Source organism: Neovison vison, chromosome 6 (genome assembly GCF_020171115.1).
Source record: "Neovison vison isolate M4711 chromosome 6, ASM_NN_V1, whole genome shotgun sequence".
Classification (NCBI taxonomy): Eukaryota; Metazoa; Chordata; class Mammalia; order Carnivora; family Mustelidae; genus Neogale; species Neogale vison.
In genome coordinates, this window is record NC_058096.1 from 118,473,113 (window position 1) to 118,487,694 (window position 14,582).

Consider the following 14,582-nt stretch of genomic DNA (forward strand, 5'->3'; position numbering starts at 1 on the left):
GTTAATCAACTGTTTATGTTATTGGTAAAGCTTCCCGTAGCTTTAAGTTATGTAGTTCAGTTTTGGGGGGGTCAAAAATTATAGGTGGGTTTTCAATTGTGTGGGAAGAGGTCAGTGACCCAACCCACATGTTAGGGGAGTCAACTGTATATCACTTTTGCCTTTGTATTTTTAGTCTCAAAAGACTAAATTTAAAAAGATGTCCCTAATAATAGCAGCTCCATGTGACAGATTAATACGTGTTAGTACATTTAGTATTTTTCCTTTTCTTCTAGGGATACCTTTCCTCCTTGCATTTAAAGGCTTTCACTTACATTAATCTAGATAAAGCTGTTCTTGGTAAGTATCCTTTTTATTAGCTGTTTATGAATTTAGATAAACTTGTAAAACAGAAGAAAGTCTTTCACAGCAACATTTATTATTTTTTACAATTTACATCATTCCCTAATCAAGACTGACTGTAGCTTTCTCTTAGTAATCCATTAAATTATAGAAGGGGTACAGATTGCCTTTTTCAGTGCAATGGTTCCCAGGGTGGCCCTCAGTTAGCAGCATTAGGATCACCTGGGAACTGTTAGCAATGTAAAATTTTAGACCTTTTGAGTCTGAAACTGAAGCATAAGTCCAGCATACTTTGTTTATTAAAGATTTTTTAATTTATTTATTTGATGGAGATTACAAGTAGTCAAGAGAGGCAGGCAGAGAGAGAGAGGAAGGGAAGCAGGCTCCCTGCTGAGCAGAGAGCCCAATGTGGGGCTTGATCCCAGGACCCTTGAGATCAGGATCTGAGCCGAAGGCAGAGGCTTTAACCCACTGAGCCACCCAGGCACCCCGGGCATACTTTGTTTTAACAAGCACTCCGGGTGATTCTGATGCACTAAAGTCTGAGAACCATGAGTCTGGACCATTTTTTAGACCAAAAGGAACTAAACTGTACCGTATAGAATGGTACTTCTAGAGACTGATTCACATCAAGCTAGATGGTAGCATCACGAATAGAAATACCAGATAATCAGGGCACCGGGGTGGCTCAGTTGGTTAAGGAACTGCCTTCGGTTTAGGAGTTCTGCCTTCGGTTCTGGAGTCCCAGGATCAAGTCCCACATCAGGCCCTCTGCTCATCAGCGAGCCGGCTTCTCCCTCTGCCCCTCGCCCCTTTCATGCTCGCTTGCTCTCTCTCACTCAAATAAATAAAATCTTAAAAAAAAAAAAAAGAAGTACCAGATAATCAAATTCTAAAAGGGTTTGAGTGTTGTTAAAAGTGCAGATAATAGCCGTGGATGAATTGAATAGTAAAGTATCTCCTTGGAAAGAGGAAGGAGTTAAAATTGAACTAAATTTTTAATTAGATTCATCATTATTGCTGTCTTGTACAGCAGAATGTTTTGGAGTATAGGAAGTAGATGGTAGCCAGCAGATGACTGTCCAAATTAGGTGAACTAGAAAGGTACCAAAAAACAAATAATTAACTCTGCCAGCTGAGGGGCCATGAGCATCAGTCGAGTCAAATTAGGGTTAGCAGTTACTAAAGTTGACTCTTAATCACCTTTTGTCTAGTTCTTAAAGAGGGTAGTTGTATTTGGCCACTTACTTAGGTTACTGTCTTCCTTTTATGTCCAGTACTTTTGGTTGTAGAAGTAGCCGTGTAAAAATTTCTTGACTAGAGAAAGGGCAATGTTAAAATAATCTCTTTGCAGGTACCAACAACTTCAAGGTTTCTGCCAGCCCACTGTTGTATTCGCTTATTGAGAAAACGATGAAAGATGTGAGTGTATACCTAATTACAAAATCTGTAACTTAATTTTTTAACCGAATTTACAGTAAGATGGAAAACAATATTTAAACCATCATAAGTAGCCAATTAGAGGAATTTAGAATAAATTCTATAGCAGCATTATTTAAGTCTTGCTCCTGGCTTATTTGCTCTGCCTATTGAACATGTGAGGTGAGGGTATACTATTTACTTAGTAAATATAAGGTGAGGGATGTGGTATATGAAAGGCTCTGATCTCAAAAAATAGGTAGTCTCTTTGGGAATACTGCAGAATTTCCTGAGGCCTAAGCTGTACTGTGGGTGTCCAATGGGGGTTGTCTGTAGAGTCAGAATGTTAAGGAAGCTTTAAATGAACTGGAGCGGGCACCTGGCTGGTTCACCTGATAGAGTGTCAACTCTTGATCTCAGGGTTGTGAGTTTGAGCCCCATGTTGGATGTAGCGATTACTTAAAATATAAACTCTTAAAAATTAAAAAAAAAATGAACTTGAACTATACCTAATATGTAAATAAAAAGACCAAATGAAATACTGAGTAAATACAGACATATGAATGACCATAGTTTTGCAATAGGGAGGAATAAGATTTGGCTAATGGGCTTAGAGGCCATATATCTCAGGAAAAAAAATTTTTTGAGTTTTTTTTTTAAAGATTTTATTTATTTATTTGACAGAGATCACAAGTATGCAGAGAGGCAGGCAGAGAGAGAGAGGGGAGGAAGCAGGCTCCCTGCTGAGCAGAGAGCCCGATGCGGGACTCGATCCCAGGACCCTGAGATCATGACCTGAGCCGAAGGCAGAGGCCAACCCACTGAGCCACCCAGGCGCCCTTTTTAGAGATTTTATTTATTTATTTGACAGAGATCACAAATAGGCAGAGAGGCAGGCAGAGAGTGAGAGGGAAGCAGGCTCCCTGCTGAGCAGAGAGCCCGATGCGGGACTCGATCCCAGGACCCTGAGATCATGACCTGAGCCGAAGGCAGTGGCTCAACCCACTGAGCCACCCAGGCACCCTCAGAAAAAATTTTTTAAAGATTTTATTTTACTTGAAAGAGAGCACAGAGGGGGAGAGAGAATCAAACTCCCTTCTGAGGACCCTGAGATCATGACCTGAGCCGAAGGTAGACGCTTAATCAGCTGAGCCACTCAGGCTCAGAATGTTTAAAAATGGCAAGAACAAGGGTCAGAGAACTGGGCCTTGATCCTGTGGGAAACTGGGAATTGCTGTAGTCTCCATCTCCAGCAAGGCAGTAATGTGTTTGCAGGTTAAGCAGCAGTAGTATAATGAGCTAGAAGGACCAGAAACAAGGCAGGCATATCATGAAGGCTAGAAAGGGCTTTTAAAATTGTGGCGAAGCCACCTTTAAAATGGTTTAAGGAGGAGAATATTTTTTTCTTGCAGTAACTGAAGGAACTGTGACAGCATGAGCCTAGTAGGAATAACTTTAGAAATTTGAGATTGTTTTACCAGTCTTAAATTTTTTCAAGAAGATAACAATAAATCTTTTACAATAAATGTATATAGATCTAAATGTTTGTGACCAGGCTGAATAACTATGTTCAGAAAGATTCATTTTAGTGACATTAACTTTCATTTTACAGGTAAAACATCCAGTTACTGGGCAGTCTCTTTATCGGGACAGCAACTGGTTCAACAAAGTGTAAGTTGAAAAAGTGAATGAACAGCTTATAGAAAAGCAGAATTATCCAGTGACACCTACTATGGTAGAAATCTAAACCTAACCTTGCAATGAGCTTACCTATACTTAGGGTCAGTTTAAGAATTTATTTGGGGATAGGGGTAGGGTTGCATGATAGCACAGTCTGCTCTTTAGAAAACTTTCTAGAGACACATTCTTGCTTTCCTTTCAGCGAGGAATTTTCTTTGGATAATGCTGCTTTCCCTTTCCTTGCGTATTCTGGAATCCCAGCAGTTTCTTTCTGTTTTTGTGAGGTAAGTCTGAACTCTGAAGTCATATTTTCGTTCTCCTTTGATCAATTTTGAGACCTAGAGTACTTAAAATATTTTCAGAAGTTATACACATGCAGTTATTACATACTCCCTTATTACCTACCAGTCTTAACATAGAATTGTTTCTCAATTAGCTTAATTAGCAGTTGAATTTATTCGCTAAACATCTTCAGTTTGATATGATGAGTTTTAGTAACAAGGCTACCTATTAGACAGTGCAGGTAAGAAAATTTATGCCAAACAGAAGGTTCACCTGGACATTGCTGTACTTGATACCTGCTAAGATACGGTTCTAGACGTTTGTCTAGAGATGTTAATCTCTTAAACAGGGATTATGGGTAAAAGCACAAAACCAAACAGATGTCAGGTTGTTAACGAGACTGAACTTTGAACAGACCAAGTTGTAGGAAAGCATGATTGACTTGTTTCAGGAGCCAGTTAGAAGGCGCCGAAGGCTACTCTGAGGAAATAGAAGGCTGAAGGTCTCTGTGCTGAAGTGGCGAAGTTGGAAAGCCAGCCCTGGAATGGGCTCTCCAAGGGATGAAAAGATCCTAGAGTTTTTAGTATAGGAGGTCAGGCTGGGAGCTATTGACTTTGACATCAAATTATTGATCCCATGGAGGACAGGTCCTCACATGACTTTCTATCACTGGATGTTTGGCCTGGGACTAGGAGGGGAAAGGTCTGAAGCAAGAGACTGATGTAAGTAAGATCTGGATTTGGAGATTAACCTAGCTGGAATTCTCTTGACCTTCTGCTAGAACAGCGGTATGTATGGCATTGAAATAGTTGGTCACGATATTTGTTTAGTACATTAGGAAGAACTGAATGTCTGGTTCTAGGGTTGAGATTTAAGGAGGATTTCTGTTGACCTCCAGAAGGTTTTTAAAAAACTTCTTACTGACTTCTTAAGATACTAGAAACCTAGTGGGTAATACAGAATTGTATAGTCCAAAAATAATGAGGTCAGATCAAAGGATTGTCAGTGAGATTATCAACAAGGACAATGGTAAGAAATAGAGTTGAAGAAATAGTTAACTTAAATTGTCTAATGAAGGGAGAGGGAACTTTTGTTAGAAAGGGTAGCATGTATGAATGGATTGAGTGCTGAATCATTAGAAAGGAGGTCAGTTTTAATCTAAGTGTGACACTTTTAATCAAAAGCACACTTCATGCATGCTGTCCTTATCTAATGAGTCAAACTTCCCAGAGAGAGGAAAATAAGGATATAACCTCAAGAAATCTGGCTAGACTTCTTCAGGGTATATGATGCAGTAGAACAGGGATTCTCTTAAGACCTAGAAGAAAGCAGTTATTCTAGGAAGTAGCAAAAGCGGTACCAAAGTAGTGGATGGGAGATAAAATTGGAGTAGAAATACATTAGAAGCAAGGGAAGAATTGGTACTACTATTAACCTTGATTGTAAAACGAATGCGTGGCTCCTGCTTTTAGGATCCACGGGTGAGTACATTTACCTAGCTTTGTTTTTCAGGACACTTACTATCCTTATTTGGGTACTACCATGGATGTCTATGAGGAACTGGAAAAGAAAATTCCTCAGTTGAGCGAAATGGCACGTGGAGCAGCAGAATTCGCTGCTCAGCTCATAATGAAACTTACCTATGATCTTGAGTTGAACCTGAACTATGAGATGTATAATGACAAAATACTTTCATTTGTGAGGGATCTGAACCGATTCAGAACAGACATAAAGGTGAGTACTAAGTAATAGCAGGTTCTGACTACTGAAGTAGCTTGAAGAGTAATGTTTAACTGTTCCTAAGGGACATGAGTGGTAGCCAAAGTACATTTTAAAGTGAACTAATGTTTAATTTTTCTTAGAATTTATAACTCATTTGAAAGGAAAGTTGAGGGGTGCCTGGGTGGCTCAGTGGGTTAAGCCGCTGCCTTCGGCTCGGGTCATGATCTCAGGGTCCTGGGATTGAGTCCCGTATCGGGCTCTCTGCTCAGCAGGGAGCCTGCTTCCCTCTCTCTCTCTCTGCCTGCCTCTCCATCTACTTGTGATTTCTCTCTGTCATATAAATACATAAAATCTTTAAAAAAAAGAAAAGAAAAGAAAAGTCGAGAGGCTGTGGGTTATAAAGCTAGGACATAACAGAGCAAGTATTTCAGAATATAATTAGCCTAAGGTATGTTTAATTCCAAGCAACCTGTAAAGAGGTCCCAGAGAATATGAAGATGTCAACCATGACTCTGGTTGGACCTGTGAGTTTGTGCTGTATATCATATATGCCTTTCAGGGATGTCAAGGATGGAGAGAGAACATAGCCGGTAGTTACAGTCTTACTTAGTGTATTAATTAATTAATTAATTAGTGTATTACTACGTGTCTAGTATTCAAATGCTTGATAAAGTCAAATTAATAGTATGTGGTTTCTAATTGAACTAGAAGTCAACAGATCCCTTAAATGAAGTAAATCACTGATAAATCTTAATTATTATGGCTTTCTCAAAACTTGAAACTAATTATAACTGATCAGAAAATGGGACTTTTGAGAAAAACCTCTAGACTGAAGTTCATTGAGCCAAAATGGTTAAGATTTTCCATCAGCAGATTGGCCTGGAAACTGTATACTACACAGGACTGTTAATCTTGTTAAATTCTCCCTGAGGATGGCTTCCTTGGGTGACTAATGGCTAACTGCCATCTGCTGGTTTCAGATACGAGTGTATTACTCCAGTTCATAAAACCTGGGACCTTTTGGGCAAGGTTCCTAAGTCTAGCATTTCTCTGTCCACGAGTCACTACCCCCTTTTATCAGAACCATCTCATCTGCTACCACTAAATTAGAAAGAAACGTAGAGTAGTATCCTTAGAAATAGAACATCTAATAGGGAGTTTCATGCTTTTCTGCTTCAGGAGATGGGTCTGAACCTACAATGGCTGTATTCTGCTCGTGGGGACTTTTTCCGCGCCACCTCCAGACTAACAACAGATTATAAGAACACAGAGAGAACGAACAGATATGTCATGAGGAAGATCAATGACCGTATCATGAAAGTAAGTACATGTCTGAAAAAGAACTGAAGTATGTTACTTTTTTGTTGGTAAAACTTCTAAAAAGTAGAGTAGTAATTCCAGGAGCCTAGAATCCTTGGCTGCTTTAGAATTGAGCCCAGAGTTTCAACTCTCATTAGCAAGACCTAGAACTGGTGTATCCAAACTGGAAGTTCTAAAGGCTTTTGACCTGGTATTTTAGGTTTTAAAAACATTTTAGGAAGGGATCATTAATGATTTTAGCTGTCATTTTCTCTGTATTCCCTTTCCTAATTCAGCCCTTAACTGCTTTTATCTTAATCTGCTTGGAAGAGCAGGAGACTTGATCACAGTGGGAATTTACAAATCTTCCATAACCAGGCTGCAACTAAAAAAGACCAATAACACCTTTACTAAGGAATTGATAGTTTACTTTATAATGTTAATGTTAGAAGATTATAGCCTGGTTCTCCATATTCTTAAATTTGGGGAATTTTAACATTTCAAGTGAGAGAATGATAGTTGTTTGACTACAACAGGTCCTCCCCTCAAAGCGGAAGTCCTAGCAGTGTGTTCTCATATGTTTTTGTTTCCATAGGTGGAATATCACTTCCTCTCACCCTATGTATCTCCAAGAGATTCTCCTTTCCGGCATATCTTCTGGGGCTCTGGCTCTCACACTCTGTCAGCTTTACTAGAGCATTTGAAGCTGCGTCAGAAAAATAACAGTGCTTTCAACGAAACACTGTTGAGAAACCAGTTGGCTCTAGCAACTTGGACTATTCAAGGAGCGGCAAATGCCCTCTCTGGTGACATATGGGACATTGACAATGAGTTTTAAATGTGATGTTCATAACTTCTGTAAGAACATCAGGGTAGTGTGATTTCTAGACTTGTGCTGGTTGTGCTAAATTTCTCGTAGGGCTACAAAACCTAATATTGTTAAAATTCTACCCAACCGTCTTGGTACTCCTAGATGTCTTTAGGCAGCAGCTTTTAAAAACAGGGTAGGTACCTGCACTTAAAGTGAATAACCACTTAAAAATGTTCATGATAGAATTTTTTCTCAGATCATCTCTAAAATTTTAAATGCTTTGTATGGTAACTGCCTCTTTTTTGTTAGTTATGAAAAAGTTAGAACCAGTTACATGAATTCTTGCTCTCAATCCTAAGGACAGGAACTGGTATCTTCTGAGAGGGAGGAGGAGGGCGCTATCTGCTGAAGGTTGAAATTAGTAGCTTGGTGTGAACCTCTGCTTTCAGTTGATGCTGGATAGGGGATACCAGGTAGCAAGACCTCATTCTCCAAATGAGATGCATGCCTTCTTTAAGGATTTAGCTGGTTTCCACATCCCTGAATGAAACAGTTAACTTTTGGAAGGGACTTCTTTTCTTGCTCATGAGGTCTGAAACAGAGGTCCTGCAGCTGGATAAAACGAGGTTCAACTGTTTATCACAGGAGTAAGACCTTAATGTGTTAACCTCAAGATTATGAAAAGAGGAGACCAGAAGCCAAAGACCTATGTTTTCTTTGAATCTGCCCCTTCCCCGTAAGCTTTTGTTTATTAGTTTTTTGTCGTTCTTGTGTTTCCCAAAGTCTTTTGAAAGAGAACCAGCTTCAGGTGTTTAATTTCAAACTCAGTTAGTCAGATGTTAAAGAACACACTGCCAAATTTTGGCCAAAGTGTTAATTTTTTGGAAAAGCTTTCTATCATTTTGGCACTGAGATATTTATTGTTTATTTATCAGTGACAGAGTTCACTATAAATGGTGTTTTTTTTATAGAAGATAATTATCGGAAGCAGTGCCTTCCATAATTATGACAGTTATACTGTCGTTTTTTTTTTAATAAAAGCAGCATCTGCTAATAAAACCCAACAGATACTGGAAGTTTTGCATTTATGGCCAACACTCTAAGGTTTTAGAAAACAGCCACAAGCCAAATAAAACTTTAAAGCTAAATAATCTGAAGAATTCCATTTAATTGGGGGTTGCAAATCAAGTTAGGCTTTTGTTGAGCCAACCAGATAAAAATGGCAGTTCTCCTAAAGGGAAGGAATTGCGACCAAATTACAGTAAATTAATGTCACTTAAGGGCTGTGATAGTACTCCTCATGTGTGTGAAGTTTTACAGCTCAGTTTACCCAAGGTGTAACTTTAATACGAATTTTGCAAAATTTCCAGTACCTTTGTCACAAACCTAACTCACATTATCGGGAGCAGTGTCTTCCATAATGTATAAAGAACAAGGTAGTTTTTGCCTACCACAGTGTCTATATCGGAGACAGTGATCTCCATATGTTACACTAAGGGTGTACGTAATTATCGGGAACAGTGTTTCCCATAATTTTCTTCATGCAATGACATCTTCAAAGCTTGAAGATCGTTAGTATCTAACATGTATTCCCAGCTCCCTATAATTTTCTTTTAGTTTTAGTTGCAGAAACATTTTATGGTCATTAGGCATTTGGTGGGTGCATCCAACCACTACAAAATAAAATTACTTCAGGATCCTTTGTTTTTAAACCTAATGTAGTATTTCGTTATATTTGTGGTTTCTCCAGGTCTTCTGTTTAGTGGGATAGTAGTATACATTTATAATGTTTGCCGTTGACAGATGAATTTAACTTTATCCCCTTATTTGCATGTTCTCTCCTATAAACTTAATTCTACAAGTTTGAATCCAGAATTGACCTTTTAGCTTAAATCAGGGGAAACTTGCCTAGGAGCCTCAGTGGGAGGAGGGAGCGAAAGGTGTAGCAAAGCGAAGCTTGCAAAAGGATCTTTGATTATGTCTACCTACCCATTAGTATGTGGTAGTTTTCTGTTAAATATAGATGGGAACAAATTAGTTTGAAGCTACATGAATAAAGACTTATTTTCTTGTCAGCCATCATTATAAACCTGATAATCAGCTGTTTGTCATAGGGTAGTTCACCCTAAAACCACCTAAGAAAAAGTCCATAGGGTCTTTTCAGGTTCTTAAATTTACTGTCACCTGCCTAAGTTAACCTAGATCTAGATGATTATAGCCTCACTGAATTGCTTCACTGCTCAGTCTGTTTAGTCTTCACAGCATTTTCTCTTCAACTGGTATTTAGTGTAGCTGAGTGAAAAGGTCATAGCTGGATTCCTGGTTCAGCTATCACACTTTATCATATTTAAGTGAAAGCTCAGTAAAGACATAATATTACAATTTACAGCAGTAAATCTCTTCAAAAAACCTCTTTTCTATGGTGGGGATTCAGTTACTTCTAATCAAAAAAGCCAGTAAGTCGTAAGAGGCTTGCTATTCCTGAATGAAATGTGTGTCTGGCTAGCAACAGCCTGCTGGACTTAATAAGATTCTGTCTGGTTATAGATTTCAAGCTCATTTTGAAGGTAAAGGATAAAAGAAGTGAGCTCTATCATGACTCACTGTTTTAGAACTTGCATGACCTTTACTGTTTTCTCTTTGAATGTTCCTGAAATTTCAGTTGACTATAAACATGGCTTATTAGACTTGCCAACTTACTGTTCATCTTTATTGTTGTAAACAAGTGATATGCCCTTAAAATTGTGTCCAAGCTGGTATGTGCAAAGGGTGGAAGTTCCTCATCTGATTTAATAAAATGCTTGAACACTGAGTTGTCATTTTTAAATAGATTTTATTTTTTATTTTTTTAAAAGATTTATTTATTTGATAGAGATGAAAAGGAGGCAAAGAGACAGGCAGGCGGGGGGCGGGAGGAAGCAGGTTCCCCGCTGAGCAGAGAGCCCAATGTGGACCTGGATCCCAGGACCCCGAGATCATGACCTGAGCTGAAGGCAGAGGCTTAACCCACTGAGCCACCCAGGTGCCCAGATTTTATTTTTTGAGAGCAGTTTTGGGTTCATAGCAAAATTGAGCAGAATGTATGAAGTTCCCATATACTCTCTGCCTGCTTCCCACTGGCCCAACTTCCCCCATGATCAGTATCCCCCCACCAGAGTAGGACATAAGTTACAATTGATGAATATACATTGATACCACATTATTGCCCAAAGCCCATAATTTACATCAAAGTTTACTTGCAGTGTTATATATTCTGTGAGTTTGGACGAATCTGTAATGAAAGTTATCCACCATTTTTAATACAATACGGTATAGTTTTACTGCCTTGAAAATCCTGTTCTCCTCTTCATCTTCCCTCTCCCTAATCCCTGGGGAGCACTGGTCTTTTTAACTGTCTCCATACTTTTGTCTTTTCAAGTTGGCTGCTTTCACTTAGTAGTAATATGCACGTAAGATTTCTCCATGTATTTTTATGGCTTGATAGCTCACTTCTGTTGAGTGCTGAATTTTACATTGTCTGGGTGTAACTTAGTTTGTTTATCCAGTCATCTACTGAATGACCTCTTCATTGCTCCCAAATTTTTGGCAATTGATGAATAAGGCATCTATAAAGATAAGTGGACAGGTTTTTATGTGGACACGTTTTTCAGTTCACTTGGGTAAATAGCAAGGAGTGCAGATCCTGGATCATACAAGTAATAGTATATTGAGTTTTTGTTTTGTTTTGTTTTTAAAGATTTTATTTACTTATTTGACAGATCACAAGTAGGCAGAGAGAGGAAGAGAAGCAGGCTCCCCGCTGAGCAGAGAGCCCAGTGCGGGGCTCGATCCCAGGACCCTGGAACCATGACCTGAGCTGAAGGCAGAGGCTTTAACCCTTTGAGCCACCCAGGTGCCCCAGTATGTTTAGTTTTGTAGGAAACTGTCAAACTCTATTCCAAAAGTGGCTGTCCCATTTGAATTCCTACAGCAACGAATGAGTTTCTGTTGCCTTGCATACTTGCCAGCATCTGGTGGTGTCCAGTGTTTGGGATTTTAGCCATTCTAATAGGTGTACTTGTAGTGGTATCTTGTAATTTCCATTTCACTGATGACATGTTGAACATCTTTTCATGTATTTATCAAGTGTATATCTTTGGTGACCTGTCTGTTGGGTCTTTTGCCCCTTTTACTAATTGGATATTATAGTTTTAAGAAATTTTTATATATTTTGGATAACTGTCTTATGTTAAGATATGTTTTACAAATATTTTTGCCTGGTCTCTGGCTTGTCTTATTTTCTTGACAATGTCTTACAGAGCAGAAATTTATAATTTTAATGAAGTCCAACTTAATCTTTCTCTCGGATCATAATTTTGGGAGTCACCACCAAACCAAGCATCATCTAGATTTTCTCCTGCATTATCTTGTAGGAGTTTTCTAATAAGTTTTGCATTTTACATTTAGGTCTGTGATCCATTTTGAGCTCCTTTTTGTAAAGGGCGTATGGTCTGTATCTAGATTTCATTTTTTTTTACATGTGGATGTCCAAATGGTCTTGAGTTTTGTTAAGACACTCCTCCCAGAAATATGAGCCATGTATGTAATTTTAAATGTCCTTAAAGCCACATTAAAAAACTAAGAAGAGACAGGTGAAATTTTTCTATATTTAACTCTGTATACCCCAAATACTATCATTTCAACATGTATGCATTAAAAATTGTTGGCAAGATATTTTGTATTCCTTTTTTCAGGGTAAAGCTTCAAAATCTATTGTATTTCTAGCATATTTTAGTTTGGAATACCCAATTTCAGGTGGTTCATAGCTACTTATGGTTAGTGGACCCTGCTGCTATATAATGAAAGGCGTGATTGGTAAAGTTTGTTTTTGTTGTTTTTGGTTTTTTAAAGATTTTATTTTTCAGAGAGAGAGAGAGAGAGAGAGCATAGGCAGACAGGAGGAGAAGCAGGCTCCCCACCTAGTAAGGAGCCCGATGCTGGGATCATGACCTGACCTGAAGGCAGCTGCTTAACCCACTGAGCCACCCAGGTGCCCCCCACCCTTTTTAAAGATTTTATTTATTTGTCAGCACAAGCAGGCAGAAGAGCAGAAGCAGACTCCCCACTGAGCAAGGAGCTGGATGCAAGACTTGATCCCAGGACCATGGGATCATGACATGAGCTGAAGGCAGACACTCAATGTACCAAGCTACCCAGGAGCTCCCTGTGTTTTGTTTTTTCAAACAGGTTTTCTACGCAATTTCCAAAATTATATTATTTAATCTCACTACAAGTGCCAACTAGGGTTCTTCAGTAGGATTACAGGAATAGCCCTCCCTAGAATAGGGAAGCTTTTTAATTGCTTTACCTGTGCCCAAGCTTACTCCTGTGAGAATGAGTAGCTGCACGCCCATTCTTAGGAAGCATGAGAAAAATGAAACTGCTGGGGTGCCTGGGTGGCTTAGTTAAGCATCTGCCTTCAGCTCAGGTCATGATCTCAGGGTCCTGAGATCGAGGCCCACATCGGGCTCTCTGCTCAGCAGGAGCCTGCTTCCCCCTCTCTCTGCCCTGCCTCTCTGCCTACTTGTGATTTCTGTCATATAAATAAAAATCTTTTTAAAAAAATTGTACTGCTGTATTCTACAGGGGATAGTGCCTATGTGAAAGATGGTGGGCCAGGTGGCAGCCCTAAACAAATATTTGAAGACCTGTTTATCTGTAAGAACACTTCACTTGGAATACAACACATCAGGTACCAATATCTTCCTTGTGGCTACCAATAGGGTTACTTCTTTAGGTGATCAAGTTAGAGCTTTTGCTGTTTGCTACATCTGTCCTTTGAACTGTCTAAAGTTTAATCCATCCCACATAAACTGCTTTGACTAGTTAATACATTTTTTTAAAATATGTGCATGCTAATGGTCAAAGTGCAGAGAGGTCTGTATTGAAAAAAAGTAAGCTTTTCCTCTTGTTTTTCAGTTTCTCCCTATAACCACAATAACCAATTTCTTTTTTTCCCCTCAGCCACCAATTTCCTATGTATACTTTCAATTTCTTATGTATATTTTCATAAGTGAAAATGTCCACGAAACCTTCATGAAAAAGCACTCACGGGGAGTTTGGTTCCATTATCACAACGTAAGCCCTACAACCCAACTCTCCCACTGCTTACAATGATAAAACGGGTTAAAATAGAAAAAAAAAAAAAAAACTACCAGGGGCTTTTAAAAGTAAACAAAGGCTAACAGACTGGAGGGAAGTAAAACCTGAAACATTTGGCAAGAACAAATAGAGGAGACAAAAAAACTGATTGAATAATGGTATACCAAAGTCCAACCATATCGATAATTATGTATTATTGACCTAGGAACATTCTAGGAACATTCTAATTTAAACAATGACAGTGGGTTAGGGAAAAGCTCATTTATATGCTATCTATAAGAAACACTTTATAGATGAGTTTAAAGTCAAAAGATGGAAAAAACCATGCAAATTAGCAAAAGACTAGAGTGGCTATATAATTCCCAGATAAAATAGACTTCAAAGGTTATTGCCATAGGTAAAAATAAGGAGCATTTCACAATGGTAATAGGGACAACTCCTTGGGACAATAGTACAAGTATAAATGTGTATGTACCTAACAGCCTTAAAGTACATGAAGAAACTGAATAAACTGACAATTTTGCCATAAATTTAAAAATTTTTAAAAAATTGGCTCTAGACCCAATGTGTTACCCTGAGATATCAGGAGTCAAAAGCTCTACTGATGGACCCAGCCAGCATCCTGCTATGGTAGATTTTTTAACACCCACTGAACAGTTAATAGAACAACTAAACAAATGACAAAAGACTTAAACCACTTTATCAACTGTCTCAATCTACTTGACATTTATAGAGTACTACCTCCAACAACTGCAAACTAATTTTTTTTTCAGGTATGCATGGCATATTCATCAAGATAGAACATATCCTGGGCTGTAAAGCAAGTGTTAACAAAAATATTAAACACAGTGTATTTTCTGACCACAGTAAAATGAGGAATCTGTTA

At 38.6% G+C, this 14,582-nt stretch overlaps 1 protein-coding gene across 2 annotated transcripts in view; it reads left to right on the top strand.

Annotated features, from left to right (window-relative positions):
• The window catches only part of TFRC (transferrin receptor), a 29,390-nt gene extending 19,023 nt beyond the window's left edge, over positions 1-10,367 (top strand). For both annotated transcript variants that reach the window (XM_044252103.1, XM_044252104.1), the window contains exons 13-19: positions 276-339; positions 1,697-1,764; positions 3,374-3,432; positions 3,644-3,725; positions 5,236-5,457; positions 6,625-6,765; positions 7,340-10,367. In XM_044252103.1, the coding sequence (XP_044108038.1) occupies positions 276-339; positions 1,697-1,764; positions 3,374-3,432; positions 3,644-3,725; positions 5,236-5,457; positions 6,625-6,765; positions 7,340-7,582 (879 nt within the window). In that variant the 3' untranslated portion in view covers positions 7,583-10,367. The remainder of the gene's footprint in view (positions 1-275; positions 340-1,696; positions 1,765-3,373; positions 3,433-3,643; positions 3,726-5,235; positions 5,458-6,624; positions 6,766-7,339) is intronic.
• Positions 10,368-14,582: the final 4,215 nt, after the last annotated feature.